Here is a 25,916-nt window from a genome sequence, read left to right on the forward strand (position 1 = left end):
ATATGACACTGTCATTGTCCATGTTGGTGTGAATGACCTGAGACGTACCTCCCTGGACTACATGAAAAGAGACATGGAGGAGCTCTCCGATCTTGTAGCCCAGGCAGGTATGACCCTAGCCCTGAGTAGCATCCTGCCATCACCCAGAATGATACCACAGTACAAGGACAAAATGATTGACGTTAACAATTGGCTAAGCTTCTGGTGTCATTCTAAGGGGATCCAGTATTTGTCTGCCTGGGGCGACATGATCAAAAGACCACGGTGCTTTGCCAGAGATGGCCTGCACCTGTGGCCCTTGGGATTCCGGATACTGGCAAAGGCTCTTGCCACCTCTATAGTGCCTTTTTTAGGCAAGGTTCAAATGACAAATTCACCACCGTAACAGGTACAAGCAAGCAAAGTCTGAGGGTAATGCTTCTCAATGCTAGAAGTCTAAACCTTAAAATGCACTCACTCAAGGCACTCCTTAAAATGGAGAACATCGACATCTGTGCATTGACAAAGACCTGGTTCAAAGCTCCAGAGAGCACCCCTGCATTACCAGGCTATAATTCATACCACACCTTTCGGCCACCTAACCCTGAACGAAGCACTAAAGGTTGAGGCGTGTCCATATTCATTAAGGATATCCACACCTCTAGGCTAGTTGCACAGCATAATGCATCCGAGATTAACCAAGTGCAACTAACTCTGGGCAAGGCTGCAATCCAAATTGCAGCTTGCTACAGATCTCCCACCATGCCCCAGGATTCCCACTCCTCATTTCTTGATACACTGGAAAGTATTAGGGTACAACCCAACACCCTAATAATGGGTGATTTCAACTACCCCACCATTACCTGGGAAAACTACTCATGTACCTACTCTTTTGCTCAACGTTTTCTGGAATTCATAAATTCCAACGCCTGGGATCAACTTATTCACACCCCCACCAGGGGCAGCAATATCCTAGATCTGGTCATTATCAACATGGGCAACCGGTGTTCCACACCAGAGGTAAATCCCTCGTTGGTCAGATCTGACCACAAGCTAATCACCCTAGACATCCACATCCTGCCCCCCCCCCCCATTAGGGAAACCACCATAAAAAATTTCTCCAAAGCCAACTTCATGCTTCTTAAGACAGAAGTGGCAAACTTCACGACACCCATGCAGACGGACAACAGAGGTACGACTGCTGAATCCTACACAAATGCACTTTATAAGCACTTACATGAGTGCATGGATCGTGCTATCCCTAACAGAACCAAGATGCTATCCTCCAAAAAAAGGAAGCCAATCTGGTGATCCCCTGCCATAAACAAACTCTACAACAGAAGACAGAAACTGTTGCAAAAAAGAGTAAAATCCCATGATTGGAGGACCTCCCAATCCCTCCGAGCTACACGCTCTAGGGACCTAAACTTTGTCACCACAATAAACAGAACATGCTGGAGGGATAGATTCCTGTCCTAGAGACTTCCCATACTCTGGCACAAACTACATATCTATATCAAACAAAGCTCCTCATCAGCACTCTTCAAGAAAAATCTTGATGATTGGATGGGAAATAGGAAATTCACCCTGGGGATCACCTCTGGGGCTCTGCTCGACAGGGGCACAGGAAAATAATTTTCTTGGGTGGCGAAAGCCAGGGTACCTTTTTGGCTAGGCTTATATAGGCCCTAGGGCCAATAGTCTAGTACCTACCTATGAACCTATGAACCTATATACATGGCATAACACTAGTGAAATGGTATGAGCTCACTTACCCATTTCATATATTTATATATATTTATTTATATGCTATACTTATTTCTTCATGTATGTACCTTCCCTTTCTGTTTTTGCACTAGTGTCATAGTATTTAATCACCGCAGGAGAGAGAAATGCTTACTGTGTTACTACCAAGTAATTAAAAAGAAAGTGGTGACATTTTATTATTATATATACATTACTACTTAACTGAACTTCTGCAATGTGCTCCATTTAGCTAATATATTTTATAGCTGTATATGGCTGGTAATTTGGAGCCTCTATTTTAAATATTCAGCATTTTACAAGTTATGATTAAAAGGTTCACTTCACTAGAAAATTCCCGCCTACGTACTTTTTTGATGGAATTTTGGCAACTTTTGTGAGAAGCTCAGTCTTCTAAAGGCTTCAGTTAGCTCACAGACTCATAGGAAACAATCTGTGCTGTCTTCCAAGAAGTAGGCATGATCTCTGAACCCGTTTCTCTTCACTGAACTCTAACAGCCAGTCAGACTCAAGAATGATTGTTTGCGCTGTGTTTTCATTTATTTAGCAATTATTTTTTATCTAAAAAAGTCTTATAAGCATATGTTTTACTGTAAATAGTGATTTATTTAATCTGAATTACATTTATATTTATATAAGAAGTACAAATGTGTTTCTGACAGCAACAGTTTTAAATGCATCCTTTTTCCTGTCTGCTTTAATGACATAACAATCCTGTATTTACTCCTAGCAACAACCAACTATTAAGATAAATCAATTTATCTTAGTCTGTTTAGATAAAAAGAATTTTAAGAAATTTTGCATAGCTTCACGTTCTTAGTTCATACGTGCATAGTATATTAAATTGGATTTTTCCTTTTGCATGTTTTCAATGTACATGCAGTTTCCCTTCTGCTTGCTATTAACATGCAATAGCTAGGAATTCCCACTAGTTGTCATGAGAGGATTAGTTTGTAGCTTCTATGAGAGATATAGTAAACCTGGATATAGTATATCCATGCAGAAGGTTATTAAAATGTATAGTTTTATTTTCAAATTTAGAGTTTTCATATTGTTCATAACAGTTTTAAAAATGTATTTTCATAATGAATCAAGGAAAGCACTTTTCAATGTTACTTATAATAGCAGTCTCCATCAAAGGTTAGTATTTAACATTATATCTATTAATGTCAATGGGCTGAACAACCCCATGAAAATGAGTAGTGTCAACAAATATTTAATGCTACATAAAGCAGATTTTGCATTCATTCAGGAATCCCACTTAGTAACAGAAGATCTAAACAAATTAACCTTTAAGGATTATAAGATTTTGGCAAGTTCAAACTACAACCACAAAAGAAGAGGTGTCCTAATTTTACACAGAAAATCAATGAGAATTCCAGAAATAGTTGACTCATACTCAAGCAGTGATGGTATGCTTGCTTTAGTCATACTAAAACTAGATAAAAAGATGTACACTTTTGCAAACACCTACTGGATACCGGGTATTGAGTCTAAAACTGTGAAAAAAAACATGTAGACACTATTGCATTAAAGTCTAAAGGTGAGTTACTATTAGCAGGTGATTTTAATTGTATCTTGTCCTCCACTGATACCACAAGCTCTAAGCCCTTCAAGATGTTCAATGTTGCCAAGCACTTGAACAGCTACATAAAAGACATAAATCTAATGGACATCGACTGTATAAAAATATTACCCTCCCTGAAGTATTCTCACTAATCCTGCAGATTTGGCACACAGACCAACATAGACAAAGTCTTTGTAACCAGTTCTTTACTGGCCAAAACTGATAATGTAATGCTGACATCATGCCCTATGTCTGACCACAATGCTATCACCTTCAATGTAACACTTAATACTGACCCCTTAAACTTCTGCCAAAGACTACCTGCTTATCTAGTAACAGTACAAGGATTTAAAAAATGGTTTCTAGATAAAATAAAGCTTTATCCAGATGTCAATAATAATGGAGAGGTTTTAGATATTATCCTATGGGACACTTTAAAGGTAGTCTTACATGGTAAAGTCAAAAGTTAGCATATAAATAAAAGGAAAGAGTGACATAAAATGGTAAACATACAAAAAGAAATTGATGAGCTAAAACTAAAACTTATATCAAATGACAAATCTTCATTAGCTGACATATGTAAACTGAACAAGGGATATCAGGATATCATGCATCATAAGATATAAATAAATCTAGAAAAAAATCAGATTACAATCCTACTCAATTAATCCCAAGAGTATGCACAGGATTGTGATTAGATCTAAATATTTAAATGAGAAAAGTCATATAAAAGAAATTATATACACTACAAATAATCAGACTGTAAAAGTTACAGATCTAAAAAATATCTTACTATGTTTTAAAAACCATTACAAGGATATTAATTATAATAACTCATCTACAAGTGATAAAAGTATAGACAACTTTCTTGCTAATAATATTCAAAAGAAGCTATCCAAACACAATATTAGTAACATAGATAAACCCTTTTTCCTTTAAAGAATTAAAGGAACAAATAAAAAATCTTAAGACAAAACAGGCATCACGGCTGGATGGTCTAATACCAGAATTTTCAAACTCTTACCTGATAACATCTTGAAAATCTTACTCAATGCATTCCAAGAAGCTAAAACTACAGCAAATGCCCCCCCCCCATGGAAATATTCTATTATATCTCCCATCTTAAAACCAAATAAAGAGCCCAACCTTTGCACTTCATACAGGCCAATCTCTTTGCTTAACATCGACTACAAGATATTCATGTCTATCTTAGCAGACAGATTAAATAATATCCTTTCAATATTAATTCATGAAGACCAAACCAGGTTTATCCAAAACAGAAAGGTACAAGACAACGTAATTAGATTACTGTCCTTAATAGACTTGGCAAACAAGAAAAAAAAATGACCTTTCTGTTTTAAGCCTTGATATAGATAAAGCTTTTGACTCCCTAATTTGGCCATATCTGCTTAAAGCTTGCAAAAATACAATGTCTCCCCAAACTTTATAGGATTAAGTAAAAAACTATATGAAAAGTCCATAACCTATGTAAAGATTGGATCTTATCTATCTAGCCCATTTGAAATATTAAGCGGTACTAAACAGGGGTGCTGCCTCTCCCCATTACTCTTTTCCCTGGCTATTGAGCCTCTTGCAAATTATGTTAAAAATAATGACAGCATTAAAGGATATAAGTGAAGTCACGGTGGTGCAGCGGTAGCGTTGTCGCCTCACAGCAAGAGGTTCTCCCGTTTGATTCTCGGCTGGAGTGCCTTCTGTGAGGAGTCTGCATGTCCTACCCACGGTCGAGTGGGGTTTGAAAGACATGCGTGAATGGGCATGCCTTCGTTGAAGGTTGGGTGTCGGGCTGGCACCTCGGCACCATAAAAAATTGACTGCCAATCATTAGCATATCGGAGTTCCACTGTGGCGACCCCTAACCGGGAAAAGCCGAAAGAAAACAACAACAACATTAAAGGATATAAGTGTCAGACAAATTATCCACCAAGATACAACTGTTTGCTGATGACCTACTGATAACTTCTAATGATATTGAAAATTCAATAGATCACCTATTATATAATATAGACTTCTTTACAAACATCTCTGGTCTAAAATTCAATCACAACAAAACTCAGGCACTTCTTATGAATAAAAATGTTTCTATGAAACATCAAGAAGAGACATAAACTGGGAGGGCATGCATATTAAATATCTAGGTATCGTTATTTAATCTAATTATAAAAAAATCACTCACATCTAATTACCAACAATGTATAAACTCAATTACTAGTCTAATACACAGTTGGAACAGATTCTTCTTCACATTTGAAGACAGACTAACTTTAATCAAAATGATACTGTTACCTAAAATCTTATTAATTGGCCAAGCTCTCATAATCCCCCCACCTGTCATAATTAAACAGAAAATTAATAACTTATTACTTAACTTATTTTGGTATCCCAAAAAAACAAGAATTTCTCTTCTCTGGCACACTACAAGCTGGGATGAAGGAGGTATAGGGTTTCCAAATATTGATTTTTATTTAAAATCCACATTTAATAACATAGTGCTGTTTTGGAAAAATACTTCTTATACATCATATTGGAAATCAGTACATAAAACCTTACTTCTTAATAGTAATAGGACATTGCTTGAACCATATACTCAAATACATACAAACATCTTTATATGGATTTTAAAAATATACATTCAAAGTGAGGGGTCAAAACTTGTTCTCACAGCTCTTATAAACCAAATATTGCTGTTGTTTAAAAAGCTTATGTCTTCTAATCAATTAATTAAGAATTTACTAATAATTATGTTTCCTATTGCTTACACAAATGAATGTTTGATATATTTTGATACTCAGAAAATGTTAGAATTTAAGAAGGGTGACCTATTATATTGGAATCAGTTTCTCTCACCTAATAAAATAAGTTCTGCAGACTATTTGATCAGCAGATATAGTTTGCAAAATTGCAATTGGCTGGACATCTAAACTTGTAAGGATTTTATACATACTAAGCTTGTGCCTTCATTAGAGGCTTACAATAAGAGTAACTTAAAAATATTGGATTTTATCTCAACAATTATTAATAAGTCACCCAAGAATACTTCAATCATATCTGTTATTTATAAAATTCTCAGAAATTATTTTAGCAAAACAGATATTTCTTTTTGGAATTATTCAAGTAAAGTTAATGAACAAGTATTCTCAGAAAAAGATAAAAGACTTTCTTTACAGTCGGTGAAATAATCCACACCTCCCCTGTTCTGGCATGTATATACATGGAAATTTTTACATAGATGTTTTTTTTTTATTCCACATAGACTAGCAATAATGTACAAGAATGATGAAATGAAATGTGGAGATGTGGACACCCTGATGCTGACTGGATACATATGGTTGTTAATTGCAAAATAATTTCCCCATTTTGGTTAGACTTTAAATATATTTGTAAAGCTCTATGGAATAACAACTGTATAACTTCTGACTCTCTTATCCTTTTCAATGTTCCTGTTCCTGAAGTCATTCCTAAAAGCCAAATGTTTTACTATGGCCTATCCTTTCTATGGCAAGGAAAATTGTTACTAAAAATTGGAAATCCCAATCTACTCCTGTCTTTAAAGTTGAGTTAATTCATCTTGTGAAATACATTTGTAAGAATAAGATTGTTACTGTAAAAACAAGGACTAACAACACAACCCATCACTTAATTGCATGGACAAAATTGTCTAATCTGTTACAGAAATATTAATAGTTCTCCTATATATATTGCTTTTTTAGTTGTTATGGACATTGTATATAGTTTATTTGTTTTTTCTTGTTACTATACTGTTAAGTAATTGTGTTATAAAATGAATAAAAACATTTTGGAAAAAAAGAAAATTTTATTTCCTTTGACAATAGGTTAGATTCTTCAAGAAGTAATGTCTGCATACATTTTCATGTAATAAATAGGGTATGATTTTTGCACGTAAGTGATTTACTTCTTTATGCCTTTCTGTTGTTAAAGCTGAAATAAGTATGCAACCTGTTAACCTACTTCCAGGAATAATCTCCCTTTCAGACACTTAATTTCAGTACATCTATTTATTTGTTAACATGCCCCTAGTTCCAGCATGTACTGGTCGCTGTTAAGCAGTACATTGGTTTACTAGCACAAGATGAAAAAAAGTACCCTTTGTGTTTCTTTGAATGTTAAGAACTATCACTGATGCTTGTTATGAAAAAGACTGCCTTCTAGGAGTTAGAAATCATTTGGTGAATGCAAGCAATGTGAAGTCAATGTGTGACTTGAGAGCACTGAGGAGAGTTATTACAAGTGTTAATGATTTTGTGATGGCTGGTACATATGTTGATTAAAACAAAAAGTTGTACTTACGTATTATCGCAACCAGGTTCCAAATGTTTCATAATGTCAAAGGGCTCATGTAAAAGTAGATATAACCTTCATTGTAAATAGAAAATGAAGTCAACGTATTTTGATATAAAAGATAACATGGGGGTAAGTTAGATTGGTAAATATTGACACTGCAATATGACCTTTACATCACTTAAAGGGCGAGTCACTACATGTAATTACCACAATTTGTTACATTAAAATATTGGTAGCAATTGACACTGATTTGATAATTGTACCAGCAGTTTTACAGCAGCTGTCCAACAGAAAAATGGTGTAGAACATGTGTCAAAAATATAAAGAAAATGTTCATTATTGCTGTTCTTTTTCCATTATTACACTTAACTTCTTGTAATTTGAAATGGTAAAATACTGCACTGGTTATGTTCTAATGTATAAAGGAAAGTGAAAAGCTTCTGTAAACAACTGCAGGTAGCTATCAAATAAAACATTGGATAACAGTAAAAGTTTGACAGAAAAAAATGGAATCTTTCACCAGATGTTCATTTCAGAGGGCCACTACACATCAATCAAGGATCAGGAGTACCCAATGTCAAGCTTTAACATTGTAAGATGAAGTCATAGTCACTTGTTTAGACCCTGGTTGCAATAATATGTAAGTACCAAAAAGTTAAATTAATGAGATAATACAAACTGCAATGTAAGAGACATATGAAGATGGGATGTGTGCATTACCAAGGTCGAACCCAAACAAACAGTCACTGAACAAAAAAATAATATTCTTAAAATATTTGCAAAGCCTTACCTAGAACTAAATTTCATTTTTTTTTACAAGGAGCTAACACTGGCAGTAAACAGCTGTGCTTGAGCTTTGCATTAGCTTCTGGATAGACTTTTTCTTAATCACAAATGTCAGCTGCTAGGATTAAAGAAGAGAAGAAGTGCAACATTACAGGACTAAAGCTTGTGTTTTTGTAAGATCAGTCCAAGAAATGTCTTGGGAGCTGAAGAAGGGAGGGCCAAACTGGAATGACATCATCCTGTAATATTATATATGTAATATCGCCTCCTGCTGGGGTTTGTGCGAGGGACAGCTTGGCAGTGGCTCGCTTTTTTGTGCTCTGGTCTTGAAGCTGTGGATGGACCTGGAGCGGCAGCTACTGCTTGCTGTCCTTGCGTTGGGTGACTGAAGCCATAAGGAGACTGCTCCCAGTCAGTATCACCCAGAATGACAGGTTCTAGGTTGGCTTTCCTTAAGGGCAGTGAAGGGTTGCTAATCATCATTATCATAATCAGTCTCTTTTTCCCATTTTTACATGGTGTTGGGGTGTCACATCAACATCAGTAAGCGTAACCAAATCAAATAGAGCGAGTGTTTACATTGCCATGTTGCAAGCCATGATGCAGAATAGGTTCATCAATCTGAGGTGAAATATATAAGAAAGCCTCAGAAACAAGTCCGACCTTGTTGAGCCTTGTATAAATCTGGATGGACTTATGATGCATACAATACAGAATCTGAGTTTCATATAGGAAAAATGTGTAGCTGTCTTTAAATACTGCAACTCCTCCTGCTGTCTTGTGAAATCTATCATCTGTTTGAATACAGTATCCAGGAAGAGTCATTTTGGAATTTTTGTTAGTTTGCTTCATCCAGGATTCTGATACTGACAGAATATCTGGTTTGTGAAGATAAAGCCAATTCTGAAGGGGGTGAAATTTATTTTTCATCATTCTAGCATTAATGTGAGTAATCTTCAGTCAATTAACCTTCAAGCAGTCATTATTTTTAGGATCCAGGATAATGTTAATAACTTGTGGATCTGGATTTGGGTGAATAGTAACTGAGAAGAAGAATGACATAGGATAAGATGGAGACTGCAAGAACAATGAAAACTATTTATATTTTCTACTTTTGTTGATACTACATCCTTGGCCTATTTGTGTAGCCCTATAGTGGCTCACCATCTGTACAGTGTTGAACCTGAAGAAAATACTGAAATCTATAAGTGGAGCAACAATGACATACTGATGGTACAAAGTCCAACTCAGGAGTGCTGAAAAAAGAAATGTGTACAAGTATGAGAAGCAGCAAACAGTTAATAGCAACATACCAAATATATACTGACATGTCATTGTTTGACTGGTGGTGCAAGGCACAAGTCTGATCAGGCATGTTGACAGGTCTGAGTGGGACATATTTATAGCAATGTTGGTTAGTGAGGAAGTGAGACCAGGGCAGGCAGAGCCACTGTAGATGAACTGACCAAACGTATGCACATACCTCTCCGTCCTTCAAAAAATGTGTGACAGACTGCATAACAAGAGGGCAAAGTGGGATGCAAGTGATCAAACATGAAAATAAAATGGAAATTACAATGGAATTACACATACTAACAAGTAAAAGTTAAAAGTATGCTGGGTACAATTTTTGTAAATTAGAGCTATTTATGGGAAACATAACTAGGATGGCTTTAAAATGACAAAAAGTGATGTAAGCTACAGATAATGCTAAACGGTGACTGAAAATTTCCAAATAGCTGAAATCAAGACATAAATAACTGAAATGTGATTTACTAGCCTAATAAATGCAAAACCTGTATGCTCATGGGATGTGCTCAAGCTAATAAATACAGATAAAGCAAAACAGAGACTTTACTTGTAATTAGTGTAATGAGTTAAGAAGGGAAAATAGTCTCTGGAGTTTACGACTGGGAGGGATGAAGATAGATAGATAATGGTGCTAGGACAACAGAGGGATTAGTCATTACCAAGATAGATTTACTGTGGAGGCAGTATGCTACCTGGACCCCACAGGATGGCTGCTTAGTCATGCATGTTTGATATGCCAGTTATGTGTATACATACAGAATAGGCTTCATACATTGTAACATTGTAGATCTTTTACAAAAGCTCTGATACCTGAGAGGTACACTGGCACAAAAACATATCAATTTTTTTTCATATAAACCAGTAGGATCCACATTGCTAGTGTGGTATCCATGAAAACAGGTCAATGGTACTAGTTATTGTTATAGTGACTAGTATAAGAGAAAGAGTTGGAGAGATTGACATGGGAGTGTTGTTTGATCTAGAGGAGGGCAAGAGGTGTCAGTCATGCAAGGTAATTTATAGAGGTGACACTAAATTAATGAAGGCACAGATGGTACAGGTTGTCTCTAAGAACAAGGCCAATACAGTCACATCTTCTAGATCTAAGAAAGAGGGGAGTGCATTTCAGTATTATACTTCTTTAGGAAATGTAGTCAACTAATTTCTCCTAAACCTAAAATCCTTGCTTTCAAATACTAACTTTAAACCTAAAATTTTATCCCTAACCCTAAACCTAATCTAAAACTCTAACCCTAAAACCTTAATCCTAAACTTAACTCTAATTCTAACCATAACATTAAGACTCTAAACCTAATTCTACAAATACAAACTGTATCCCAGCCCCATTCCTAACCATAAAACAGTAACCTTAACTCTAAATCTAAATCCCTAGCCCTAACCCTCAAACTGTAAATATTATCATAAACGTAAAAACCTAACCCAAAAACTGTAACCCTAACTTCATCCATTATCCATTTTTCCTGCATGGGGTCAGGTTGTCACGTCAACAATGACAATCATCTAGAGCTAAGGTTTACCCTACTGGGTGGCAAAACTTACCGCTGTTGTTATTCTATATCACACACATACACACACTCACTCACATCAATGACCAATTTAGAGAATCCAGTCCACTTACTGCATGTCCTTGGAATGTGGGAGAAAACTGGAAACCCACTTGAATGCAGGGAAGACATTCAGATTCCGCACAGAAGGCACCATGGCTAAGAGTCGAACTGAGGAGTCTCTTGCTGTGAGATGACAATGCTATCTGCATCAAGTAACCATAAAACCATCAATCAGCAGAACTATGTGAAAGAATAAAAAGGGATGCATAGTGGAACTTAACATAATTATTTAATTCTCATCTGTTAATGTTACTGACCACAAATCTTTAAGCCCTACTGCATGTCAACTCCACATCTAGAACAACGCATGCCATGCTGTCATTCAGCAGTAACAATTGTATGTTTATCGTGATGTCATATCATAGAATCTCCCCCGTTGGTCATCAACCCCGCTAAGTCTGCACTGATATAGCACCATGTTTCTTGTTAAATACCTTTTCATTGTATAATGCATGTGCTTTCTTTGTATAACACAAACGTCTGAATAAAATATGTCGGTTAATAAAAAATATAAAAAAAAATTTTTTTAATAAAAAAATGCATTTTAGTCACACGCTCTAAAAAGTAAAAATGAAGAAAAGTGAAAACTTTTTAACAGAAACACAGACAAGCTGATTTCAGAAAAGCATTTGAGGTTAGTCTTGCTAATTGTAGTAATGAAAAACAGAAGAAGTAGCAGGAATCAACAAAACCAACCTTGAATACTTTTCTGAAATCAGCTTGTCTGTATTTCTTTTGCAAAGTTTTCATTCTTCTTCCTTATTTTTACTTTTTAGAGCAAGTGAATAAAAAGCATTCTTTATTTAAAATTTTTTTTTATATTTTTATTTTTTACTTTTTAGTTTTTAATTAAAATATTGTCCGTCTGTCATTAGCGAGAGAGCAGAAAAAATGGCAAGCTTTTCCTCGCTAATGACAGAAGGACAATATTTTACTTAGACTAAAATATTGTCCCTCTGTCAGTATTTGAGCAATGAGAAAATAAATATCTTCTCATCTTCAACCATGTGCTTATAAAATTCACATCCAGTTCCATCAATCCCAGAATTCTTCCCCTTTAGAATCATTTTATCTAATTCCAATTATTTAACCTGTTTCTGTAATTCCACACTAAGTCTCAGAAAAAGAAGTTATTTCCCATATTACACTATTAATCTCTTCACCTTTCATGCATTTTCTTTAAATATCTTACTACCACATCCCTTATTTCACCATTTATTTTTAACATCCTTCCTTCCTTCCTCATCCTTTACCCCATAACATGTTTTCCTTATTTTTACTACTTTACTTACGAAATGATTGATTCCTTGTTTTTCCCTTAATTAACATTTTTTGTAACATTAAACCTGCCTTATACCAAATTTATTTAATTCATATATCTCTATTTGCCTTGTTAAATAGCCAGTATCTTTCTTACATAGAATATCTTCACATTCCTGGCAAATTTTCGCATCTATTTCTTTTTGACTCAGATAACATTTTTATTGCCTCCATAAATCTCACTTTCTATTTTTCTCGTTTCACGTATCACTTTCTAAAATTTTTATACAATTCTCATACCCTTATGTTGTATAATTTTCTCCTTTGCTCCTGTATCACACATAGCTTGCAACAACCTGATCATCTCTTAACTCCTTTCCCTTCTGTTTATCTTGATCATTATCCTTCAAAAACTCCCACATTGTTAAATGGTCTTGTGGGGTTCATCCTTGCAGTGCTGTGGGCAAACGTGACAGATACCATAGTGCTGGGGAATGCGTGCGTGCGTGTGTGTGTGTAGGAAATGATGCAGGGAGTTATGAGACTGTGTGTGCGTGTGTGTGTGTGTGTGTGTGTGTGTGTGTGTGTGTGTGCGCGCGCGTGCATGTCTGTATATCTGTATGTTATTCTGAATGGATCTGGTGTGTGTGTGTGCTTATACGCATGTCTGCATTTTTCTGTTATTCTGAATGAATCATGTTTGTGTGTTTGTATTGTCTTGCTAGTGACAAAGGGGCAATATTTTATTTGAAGACTAAAATATTGTCCCTCTGTTATTATTAGAATGCTGTTTATTGAAATTGGCTTATCAAGACAGAACCACCACAGAGAGACAGAGACACAAAGCCAGTTTCAAAAAAAGCATTCTAATAATAAAAAATTAAAAGTCACGAGAATTGTTAAGGAATTGTTAAGATTAAAGTGTTATTCTCCTCCTTGAATGTGAGAACTCCCCGGAATACTGAGTTACTGACATTCAAGTGAAGGACCTCCAGTGCAACTTTGGCTTAGGGGTGAGTGTCCAGCAGTGCAGAATTGGGGTGGCGCAGGGTAATACATGCAGTAATGTATTTGTATTCTAATTGTCCCAATGTTATGAGTCAGTAGTGCATAATCCTCATTGCTAGTGTCCCCATCAGAGGATCTCATGTCATTCTTAGGTATTTAGCAGGAATAGATGAATAGCAATTCAGCTGGAGAGGGGATAGCTGCCTCTTGACATCCTGGTCAGTTCTAGAACTTTAATTTACATTCATCCTAGACAGAAAATACATTTTCTTCGACAATAGGTTAGATTATTCAAGATGTAATGTCGGCATACATTTTCATGTAATTAACAGTGTACGATTTTTGCTGTTAATTTCGTTCTTCATGCCTTTCTGTTGAAATTGATATACACATTCATGACTACAGAATTAAATAAACAGTGAGTACCCAGACTTAATTGGTCCTCGTTACAGTAAGCACACAGCCAGTTAACCTACTTCCAGGAATAATCTCCCTTTCAGACACTTGTTTTTAGTACATCTGCTTATTTGTTAACATGCCCCTAGTTAGAGCATGTATTGGTTGCTGTTAAGCAGTACGTTGGTTTACTAGCACAAGATGAAAAAACTACCCTGTGTGTTTCTTTAAATGTTAAGAATTATCCCCGATGTTTGTTTGTTATGAAAAAGACTGCATTCTTGGAGTTAGAAATCATTTGGTAAACGCCACCAATGTGAATTCAAAGTGTGATTTGAGAGCATTGAGGAGAGGTATGACAAGTGTTAATGATTTCCTGGTGGTTGGTACTTATGTTGATCAAAACGAAAAAATTAATTAATGAGATGATGCAAACTGCAACGAGAGATATGAAAATGGGATGTGCACATTAACATTACCAAGATCGAACCCCCAAAAAAGTCACTGAACAAACCTAATATTCTGAAAATATTTGCAGAGCCTTACCTAGAACTAAATTTCACTTTTTTACTAGGAACTAACATTGGCAGTAAACAGCTGTGCTTGAGCTTTGCATTAGCTTCTGGACAGACTGTCTTTTTCTTAATCATAGATGTCAGCTGCTAGGATTAAAGAGCAGAAGTGCAGCATTACGGGACTATAGCGTGTGTTTTTGTAAAACTAGTCCAAGAAATGTCTTGGGAGTCGAAGAGGGGAGGGGCAAACTGGAATTACATCATCCTGTAATATCGCCTCCTGCTGGGGTTTGTGCGAAGGACAGCTTGGCAGTGGCTCGCCTTTTTGTGCTCTGGTTTTGAAGCTGTGGATGGACCTAGAGCTGCGGCTACTGCTTGCTGACCTTATGTACTAGACATGCTAACTCGCATCGCAAGGGGTTGTTGTGACGGGCCCCGGTTGTGTCTGCCGGAGAGGATCTAATTCGAAATGAAGGTTTGCGGAAGGGTGTTGTGGAGATGCGGAGATGCTGCAGAAGTACAGTACATGTGGTACTTGTTTGTGCTGTCAGTATCGTCTGGGTTGAGTGCATTACCTGTGCAGGACGAGGGAGGTGAGTGATTCTGGGGATGTCCTTCTGCACCTTTTACTTGTGCTACACTTTGTTAGGGGGCTCATATCACCAAATCCTTCAAAACTAAGAAATGCAAACCACACTTAGTGGAATTATAAAGCTTGGTGTGCAAAAATACTAGAAACTGCACCGGCTGATAGGCAATAGGCACACAGTTCAAAAAGTGACCTACACATATTAAAGCCATTTTTTCCACGTGCTGACTGACAGCATTACTTGGTCTAGCGGGGATTTGTGTTGTTAGTGACCTAACAGCTGCCATCTAAGGAATGACATCTTATAATCAATTTACTGTGGTTGGGTTAATATCTCTCAACCGCAAGTGGACAAAGCCTAAAATAATGCAAGGATAAAGGCCCCCAAAATAGGGACACAATTTTAAATATTCTTGTAAAGCCGTTAGAATAATGGGTTTTGTATCGGCTTGCGTTTTCTGAAGGATGTGAAGTCTGAAATTCAAATATATGCCGTTATTTAGTGACTTCAGTCCTCTTGATTTGCCAGAAACCACATATTTTATGAGAAACAAACCAAAGTATGATGCAAAAATCTGGCTCTCTTACGAAAATATGGACAGTTGAGTGATATGCTCTGGGTCTCGGATGCCTTGGAAGGTACATGTAACAGTTATACTGGAGTATATACTCCCTCAGAAGCACGTTCTGTATGACTTTTTAAAGTTTTAACATACCCCATGTACTGCTACTCAGACAGGTGTGATAGACTTAGTCTAGTGCAATGAAGGTTTTAAAACTCTGCTCATTAATTGATTTTCTGCGTTTTTGATACTGATGCTCGTAACAGGCAATGCGAAGATTGGCACCTACTTTTTTCTGTTACAATAAGCTTTATCTGAAGTCTGAGCTGTGTAATCCATATGTTGTCAATGCCACAGTCTGTCGAAGGAAAACAGCATGTTACGGGACTCAAACCCTAGAAACATAAAAAGAAAGTGTTAACGTCTGCTGTTGTTACAGCGCAAGTAATAATTGCTCAGTAGGGTAGGAGTATGCTGTCTCGCTCTGTCTCTCTCTACATATGTATAATTTATGTAGGCATAGAGGTCAGCCAACATTTTTTTTCTTCTCCTAAGTCACCAGAAATATTTCTTTAAATTAAATATGTCAGTTTCTGCTGCTCTGAGACAGAACACTTGACAACTTTGTTTCCCTGGCTAACACTATTAGAAGCTATGACAACTCATCTCAAACAGAGTTTACTTTGGGAATGCAATGAGTACCTGCATTAGTTGTATTTTAAGAAAGGGCTTTATGACTTTTTAGTATGTTTTTAACAGAACTTCCAATAGAACTTTACTATCGCACATTTCATACCTCTCAACTGTCCAGATTTTATCAGAATGTCCAGCTTTTTGCCTCATATTGTTGGCCTGTTCCTCTTATATGTTTTTTGGGTTTTCTAACAAAACAAAGGGAATAGAAGTCACTAAATAATGACAGACATTTGAGTTTTTAGTTTTAGACTTCCTATCCCATCTTCTAGGGTGGCTTGAACTACTTCCCTACTGCAGTTTAACCAGCTCATAGTAGCACATAAAGCACTCCACCACACTGATAATACACCAGCACTCAAAAATATTGTCAGCCCATATAGTAACCTCAGACCACTTTGCTCATCCAATAGAATTATGGTCCAAACACTCAAATCCAACAACTCCGCAGGGGACGCCTTGGAACCAACTCCCTGCTGACCTCACTCTAGAATCCTCACTTACACTATTTAAAAAAAGTCTCAAAAAATATTTTAAATCGCATTGGCTATGTCCTTGCTAAGGGCGGCCGCGGCGGTGCACTGGTTAGCATTGCAGCCTCACAGCAAAAAGTTCTCCGGTTTAGTCCTCAGCTGGTCAGCTGGGGTGCCTTCTGTGCAGAGTCTGCATGTTTTCCCAGTAAAGATGATAATCCAGGGGTTCAACAACCACTAAGACCAGAAAAACATAAAGTCCCCAGGAAAAGCCACGGACCACCAAATTCCTTTGTATAACACAGCTTTAATGTAGCAGTAAAAACACAAATAGTGCCAAATCCTGGTTAAGCGCTTTCACGTATCACCATACGCTTCATCAGAACAAATATAAAATCTTAATTGCACAGTTAAATACTTAAAAACCCGCCAAAATCATACACTAATTGATTAATTATACAACATTATTTAAAGGAAAAACTGTACAATTCAAACAATTAAATTCTTAATGTGTGCAAATGAAATAAATAGATGCTCTTCCAGCGTATAAATACTAAAAAACTAAACTGTAGAAATTCTAAAAATATGTACATTTAATACCAGTTGTCATATAAATATATTGTTTGTAAATAAATAAATTAATAAATAAATGAATGAATAAGAACTGTGAGGGTGAAAAATATTGTAAGTACACACTCAAACAACTATACATGAAATTAAGCTAAAATCCAATGTTAAAAACTTTTCAATATTTGACAAGTGGTTTGGTCGAAATCATTTCATTCAAACCAGGAAAACATGCTGCATTCAATTTGAGTTGCCATTTTATCTCTCTTTCCCCCACAATTTTCTTGATATCACCACCTCTGGGGTTCAAATTGACCTTTTCGAGAATAGCAAAATGAAAGTTGTGACTTGTATCATTAGCAAGTATGTGACGAGAGAGGGCATTATTTTCATCCTTCTTCCTAATACAATACTGGTGGTCGTATATTCTATTCTTGAACTGTCTGTCGGTCTTCCTATCAACCACATCATGAAAGACTCTTGGGAATTTTTGGGTATTTTCAATCAAGAGCTGTGGAGCACCAACATGGTTTTTGTCACTGTGGACATTAAAGACCAAACCACTTGTCAAATATTGAAAAGTTTTTAACATTGGATTTTAGCTTAATTTCATGTATAGTTGTTTGAGTGTGTACTTACAATATTTTTCACCCTCACAGTTCTTATTCATTTATTTATTTATTAATTTATTTATTTACAAACAATATATTTATATGACAACTGGTATTAAATGTACATATTTTTAGAATTTCTACAGTTTAGTTTTTTAGTATTTACACGCTGGAAGAGCATCTATTTATTTCATTTGCACACATTAAGAATTTAATTGTTTGAATTGTACAGTTTTTCCTTTAAATAATGTTGTATAATTAATCAATTAGTGTATGATTTTGGCGGGTTTTTAAGTATTTAACTGTGCAATTAAGATTTTATATTTGTTCTGATGAAGCGTATGGTGATACGTGAAAGCGCTTAACCAGGATTTATTTATTTATTTATTTATTTATTTGCAGTTGGTTTACCAGGATAGTCCATTGGGCCTAAAAGAACCCGTTTTCAATGGAGTCCTGGGGAGAAAAGCTCCAAAAAAGAACAGACAAACAGAATAAGTACATACATTTAAAAAGCTTCTTAATGCAAACTAACAGACAAGTTGAAAACAACATAGCTAGGCTACTTATACAATGTAAAAAAAAGAGTACAGTCATAACTTTTGCATTTGATGTACATTAGAAAATGTGAATTATTGAAAAAGTACAAATAATGAGAGGTAGGTTATGGCATTAAAGAGGTAGGATTATATTGTTATATGGTGTGGTTAGAATTCGAGAAAGTAATAAGTATACAGGCTTTGTTGAGTAGGAAGAGAATGAATGGAGGATGAAGGATGAAGGGTTCCAGATTTTTATGATGGATGGGAACAAGAGCATTCCCATTGGGACGTAAGATGAGTATGAAGAGATTTTTTGAATGAATAGAGATTAGAGATGGTACGAATAGATGGTGGGAGTGAGTTCCAAAGACGAGCTATGTTAAAGGATAGTAGGTTTTTGCCTGGGGGGCGCTTTGGTTTAAGTATTTCTAATAGGTTTTGATTGTTTGACCTTAAGATTCTATCAGGTAAGTGAAACTTAAAAGAAGAAGACAGGGAGGGACAAAGAGAGGGGTTGTTAATGAGTTTGTGGGCTAGGGTAAGCTGAATGTAATTGAGCTGATGTGGAAGTTCAAGCCAATGTAGTTTTTGGAGAGAGGAACAGTGATGGGTGAATGACCTGTGTCCGTTGGCGAACTTGGCGATTTTGTTGTAGCATGAGGAAAGTTGTTTTTTAAGAGAGGTCTGAATATTAGTTAGGAGAGGTGAACCATAGAGAAGGGAGGGAATAAGAAAGGAAGAAGACAGAGTGATTTTTGAGGTCTTTGTGAGATATTGATTTTGGCGGTAAAGCATACCCAGCTTTTGGTGGGTTTTTAATGTTTAGGTGTATGTGGGAATTGAAATTAAGTTGGTTATCAATTTGAACACCAAGTAACTTGGTTTCAGATACGAGTTCTAGGGTTGAATTGTTTTGACTAGTGATCAGGAATGTGTTTGTATCAAAGGGAGTAGTTTTAGTGGGGTAAATACCATGAGTTTAGTTTTGGAGGCGTTGAGAGCAAGGTGGTTTATTTCCATCCAATGCTCAGTAATAGAGAAAGCTGCTTGTGTGAGCTTTAGAAGCTCAGGAGTAGATGAGGCAGAGCAGATAATGGTGGAATCGTCAGCATATTGGATGATGTTAGAGAAAGGAATAGATTTATGAAAGTCGTTTATAAAATGTTAAAGAGAAGAGGACCAAGTATGGAGCCTTGGGAACCCGGTGGGGTACTAAGAAAAGAGGAAGTGGCCTTTTTCCATTTTACAGCTTGGTGTCTGTTAGATAGGTAGCTGGAGAACCAGTTCACAGAGGAGGAAGAAAGGTTAAGTTTGGAAAGTTTAGTTAATAGCAGGCTGTGTGAAATGGTATCAAAAGCCTTAGAAAGGTCAAGTAGTAGGGTATAGACAATATGGCCGGAATCACGAGCTTTATTTACAGTTTCTAGATAGGAGAGGAGGGCTGTCATGGTGCTATGATTTGGCCTAAAGCCATGTTGTGTAGGTGTGAGAAGGTTATTGTCTAAAAGATGTGGTAGTAGTTGAAGTTGAACACATTTTTCAAGTAGTTTAGAGATAGGGGACAAGATAGCAATGGGGCGGAAGTTGTTAACACTGCAGTTATTACCGCCTTTATGAAGGGGGATGATAAAGGCTTGTTTCCAGAGTTGGGGCACTGTACATTCTAGGATTGAGCGGTTGATGAGGATGCTTATGGGATAGGCAATTGCATCAGCAGCAACGCTTAGGAAATATGAGAGGATATCATCAGGTGCATTTGTGCCGGGCTTCAGTTTATGAAGTAGTTTTTTTATTGTAGAAATGGGTATAGGTTTTAATGAGAATGGAGTTGTGTGAAGAGGCAAAGTATTTGATGTTGGTGAGGATGATGAGGATGTTAGAGAGGGAGAAGAGTTATGGGATGTAGTTAGAGAAGATGGGAATGAGGAAGGAAGAGAAGTGCAGGGTGGGCTTTTGGCAGGAGAGGGTGAGGGGGTATTGGATGGTATGGTAGAGGTAGGGAAAGAGGAAGTTAGTTTGCTAATAGAGTCAATGAAGAAGGAGTTGAATTCAGTAGCCAGGTCTAGATCTGGGGCATTTGGGTCGGGGAAGGGTGTGTGGTTTGCTGGGGTTAAGGAGGGTGGAGATACCTTTCCAGAATTTCTGTGGATTTGTTTTATTATTGTTTTGGAGGGTAAAGAAGTAATTTTGTCTGTCAGAGATAATAAGTTTTTTGACTTTATTTCGGAGGGTTCGGTATTCAGTGTGGGAATCAGGGACTTTCTTTTCTGATAAAGTGCCCAGGCTTTGTCTCTAAGGCATGGTTGCTAATGTATCTCTGGTAAGCCATGGAGCAGAATTATTTTTATTCGCTTTGTCCTTTGGGGGGCTTGGGAATCTAGTATTCTTAAGAATGTAGAGTTAAAGTGAGAAACAGCGTCTTCTAAGGGTAGTGTCCTAAGAGTGTTCCAGTTGATTGCTTTTAAAGAATCTGAGAATGTTGTTGGGTTGAAATTTTTGTGGTTGCGTGTGGTAATATAATTGTGGGGGTGGAGAGAGATACAAGGGAGTCGGTATGTGAAGATGGGCATATGATCACTTAGAGCATCGGGAAGAGTACCACTGTCAGAGTAATAGTGTGGGTGTGACACAAGGATCCAGTCTAGTATACTGCCACAGGAAAGGTTTTTAGAAGGACGTGTTACTTTGTTGATTAGTTGGGAAAAGTTATATAGGTTGATGTTAAGGGGGTTGGATGGAGATTGAATTGAGGTCCAGTTAATATTTACATCACCTAGGATTATGGTTTCATTATTAATGTTACTGGAGAGCCAGGAGAGAATGTCTTCTAATGTAGAGATATTGTCACCTGGGGAATATAGAGGATGCAAGACATATATGTTTATGCTTGTTGACTTGTAGGAGAGTGATGAGTAGTTCAGCATTGTTGAATTGTGGAATAGGTTTATTGAAGGGAGTAATTGACAAGGAAGTAGAAAATAGAAGAGCTACACGCCTTTTTATGGGACCTGTCTTTTCTAATGATAGAGTAGTTAGGTGGGATTATTTCAGAGCTTTTATATGGGGTTTTAGCCATGTTTCTGAAATAGATAGGATGTCAGGTTTATTATATGTGATCCAGGCATGGAGGGTTGTTAATTTGTTGACTATGCTTTGGGAGTTTAGTGAAGTAAGTAATAGAGGTTTACGATAGTAGTAGAGGTTGAGGGACCTGGGTTAGGATGGATATCACCTGATAAGAGACTGGTGACTAGATGAAGGATATGGTTAGAAAAGTAATTAAGTAGTTTAGTAAATGGGTTGGGAGATGTTGTGTTGAAGAAGGGGTTACTGGTAGTTAAGAGGATGGGGGGTCTATGAGAAGTAAGTACTTTGTAAGAGAAGGATAGGAGGTGATTTATAGGATATAGATGTGGAGAGATAGGTGAGTGTGAATGTGAGTAGGGGGAGTTTAGATGGTTGGTAGTATGATAGAGTTGTGGATGCTGGCAGGTACTATTTGTGTTTTTACTGCTACATTAAATCTGTGTTATACAAAGGAATTTGGTGGTCCGTGGCTTTTCCTGGGGACTTTATGTTTTTCTGGTCTTAATGTTTTCCCAGTAGTCACATGGGTTTCCTCTGTGTGCTCCGGTTTCCTCCCACACCCCAAAGACATGCTGTAGGTGAATTGGACACTCTAAATTGGCCCTAGGTGTGAGTGTGTGTGTGTGTGTGTGTGTGTGCCTTCTGTGGAAGGTTGGGCGCCGGGCTGCCAACTCGACTCCGTAAAACTCCACTGCCAATCATAAGCGGGCAGTTGTTCAGCTGTGGCAACCCCTAACCAGAAAAAGCCGAAAGAAGAAGAAAAAGACTGGCTATGTCCTTGCTCTAATCCTGACTAGCATCATCTCTATGACTCAAGAGCTTTACCACAATTGTATTATGCATTCTAACTCTGCTAATTTAGGATGTCATAATTCAAGCTTCTACATTATTGTCACATGCTTTTATAGTGCTCATTTCTGATTTAAAGATACAGTGTGTCTTATCTATTGTATAAACAGCGTGTCTTATGTATTGTCTATATCACTTTTCTGTGTTTATATTTGTGGAGCTTTTCTCCCCGGGCCTCCGCTGAAAATGGACATGTATCCAGTTGGACTGTCCTGGTCAACAAATGTAAAATAAAATAAAAATAAAATAAGTAAATATCCTGCATAAAATGCATGCTAATACAAAACTTATTTTGGAAATGTTATAAGTTTATGAAAGCAATATTTAAAATCTGTCCCTATTTTTGAGCCTTTGTCCCCTCACTAATTTTGGCTTTGTCCAGATTTCTTGCTCTAAGGGGTTGAGACTGAACTTAACCAATTCCTGCATGCTTTTAAACCTTTGGATTAAATAGATGCTGAATTTGTACTCACTGGACTCCCTTCACTCCATGCTTTGAACTATTGATTCTTCTGGATGACACCCAGTTTGCGCTCTTCACCCTAAATCTTTCTTGATGGATGACTTTGTGATGTCGCCCACAAGAAAAGTTGTATCTCACTGGTGCGTAGATGTGGAAGCCTGCACATAAAAAACAAACAAACAAAAAAAAATTCAAAGTGCTCTTCTTTCAGGTAGCATATATGAGGTTGCATGTATCATAGCTCCTAACCCTCTGCCTTAAAAATGTGGAAGACTAGCTCTCACAATGTGAAACAAATAGACAAAATATAACACAGTAAACACTAATCAGAAAGCTTACAGCATTGTTAATAACTGTTTCTGCATACTCACAAAAAATATTTTGATGCATTAACATTTCAGTATTATTTAACATGGTTATTTATTTAAAATGTTTAGCAATTAATATGTTGTAGATCCTTTCAGTGCGGAACAGTGTTGAACACAGAATTTTTAAGACTCTGAGGAACATTCCTCATAATGATGTACAGTTGAGAGATATTACAGCAATACAAAATGAACATTTGGATTTGAATACTCAGCTTTTGAAGCCACATACTATGACTCTTCAAATCATATCATGTACTGTAGATTTAATGTGCCCATTTAGATAGTTATTTTATACTTTTTTCATACTATGATAGTATTGAACATTTTTAGGCATTGACAATGTATCATGGCAGAATAAATTATTCATATATCCACTCACACTTCATCACATTGCTGCTATGAGCTCTTGGTTAAGCAATGTACATCCTGTGGCCTTTCCCTCCAAAGACGATGTAGACATGTTTGCCATAGATGTCCCTGATCATGCTACTATACAGATTACTTATATACAAAGTGCAGCAGCTACAGAAACCATCATGTGATCCAACTCATTCTTTCACTTATCAATACTGTCACAGCATAAATAATCTAGAGGTAGTAAACTGGAATCACAAACTACATTCCATGGTATTCTCTCCAATGAAGGATCTCTAGGGCCCTTTATGGATTAGGTATGGCTGAACAAAATCAATGGTATAGGAAGCTTCTGACAGGTTTTAGAACTGACATCCAGATGGATTAAACGGATTCATACCTGATGCAAATTGTATCCCATTCCACCCGTAAATAATAAAGTGCATGATATCAGCAAGGACGTTGGCGAATATTATGGGGTGTTAACTGCTATTTCTCTGCATGAAGAAGCAGAGCAGATCTACAGACCATTTTCTCTGCAGGAACAAAATTCTAGATTCATTTAGGTAGTCTAGTGGAAGACAAAAATGGTGTACTGACTGCCCTACAAATCATAGAAACATACAAGAAAATATGAAGCAGAGACTGAAGTGCTACAAGGAATTCCAAGACTGAAGAGGGGACTGTTGTTCTAAATAAGAACTATAGAAATGCAGAGAGGGCATAGTAAACATCAGAAATATGGTGGTGTATAAAGATAATACTAGTAAACAAAACCATCATTGCCATCATTACTATTATCACCATAAAAATTATTATATTATTCCCTCAACCCTTTCACTCTCCCACCCACTACTGAATGAGGAACAGGCTTTTTGAAGAGGTGACTTCAATAAAGAGAAACTGAACAATGTCTTTGAGAGACAAAGTCATTTTCTAGATAGGTAGAAGGAGGTCAGTGGCTATTTAAAGAGATGATATAACTGTCTTCAACCACAGTCCGTATCCACATTTGTTTAATAAGATTTGTTAGTTTGATAATACAGAGATCCATCTGAGCGGACCCCATTTAGTGAAGAAGTCCAGGGAAATGTTGCATACATCCCCTTTTTACTAACAACGTTTATAACTGATTTGATAGCTGTTCAAAACATTCTTTAGAGACTCCTTGCTGCTTTTCTGCTGTTTTAAATGTTTTTTTTTTGGTGTCTTAGTGCTATTTTTCTTCTGTGTTAAACATTCTCTAGTGTTTCCCGCTGAAACTAAGGTAGTTAGTAGTTGTAGCATAGTCCACATACAGGTTTGCTGCATCTGGATCTGTTTGTAGTGGCTGTTCTGAGTATGTTTTCCAGGCCATCTTGGATTGGAAGGGGCCTTTCTGCACTCTGGTGAGAGGAGTGTGCTGATTAGAACCTATCTGGTGAAGAGTGGCTGGTCTAGGGTTTGGAGTAAGTTTTCTCATTAGTCCTTTTGAGCCTTTTTAAAGTTTTTTCAAGTTTTTGGTATCTTTTGAGCAGGTTTCTACTTGTTTGCACATTGCACAGCATCTCACACTGATGCGCAACTGTGCGCCATAACTGGACAGATAAATTCCACAATTTTTCCCTTAAATACAGCTGGAGCACATTAGTGTAGCCCTCATCTGTAGTTCCTTTCCAGTCAACGAAATACTGATAGTGAGCTGTAACCTATTAAGCTACCAGCGAACCCCCCCGCCAGGTAGAAATATCCATCCACTGAGCTCCTCTTTGATCTATCCTGAAAAGCCTCCCTTTGTGAAAACAGTCTTCAACCTAGCAGTATAGACAGTTGGACTAACCTTGTTTCTCCTGCCAACCTTGTTGACTTGGGTCTCTTGAGGCAGTGTAGCAATTATTGGCCTCATGTACACCAACAACTTTCTACTAATAACTCACCCTAGAACAGAGTGCGAGGGATGTATCTGCATCAAGAATCTTGAATCCATGCTCTCTCACACTCAAAACAGTAACACTGAAGAGGTTATCAACCCACCCACCACTACTCATGCACGTAGTACCACTACTCATACACATAGTACGCATCAAACACAAAAATCAACATATGCGGAGGTTCTCTCAAAGAACTTACTGAAATACCAGAGACCTCCAAAACACAAGACTGCTACAACTAACACAGTTCTCACACCACCCATGGCACAAAGTAACACCAGTGTCTTATCTACTAAGCCCATAAGACGTA

At 36.9% G+C, this 25,916-nt stretch overlaps 1 protein-coding gene across 1 annotated transcript in view; it reads left to right on the forward strand.

The window, feature by feature from the left end:
- The first annotated feature begins 14,828 nt into the window (after positions 1-14,828).
- Positions 14,829-25,916, forward strand: part of ADAM19 (ADAM metallopeptidase domain 19) — a 1,509,956-nt gene continuing 1,498,868 nt past the window's right edge. The window contains exon 1 of the mRNA XM_044069332.1: positions 14,829-15,130. Coding sequence (XP_043925267.1) covers positions 15,007-15,130 — 124 coding nt within the window. The 5' untranslated portion in view covers positions 14,829-15,006. The remainder of the gene's footprint in view (positions 15,131-25,916) is intronic.

The sequence above is a fragment of the Protopterus annectens genome, chromosome 4.part0 (assembly GCF_019279795.1).
Source record: "Protopterus annectens isolate FY-2018-M chromosome 4.part0, PAN1.0, whole genome shotgun sequence".
Taxonomy (NCBI): Eukaryota; Metazoa; Chordata; order Ceratodontiformes; family Protopteridae; genus Protopterus; species Protopterus annectens.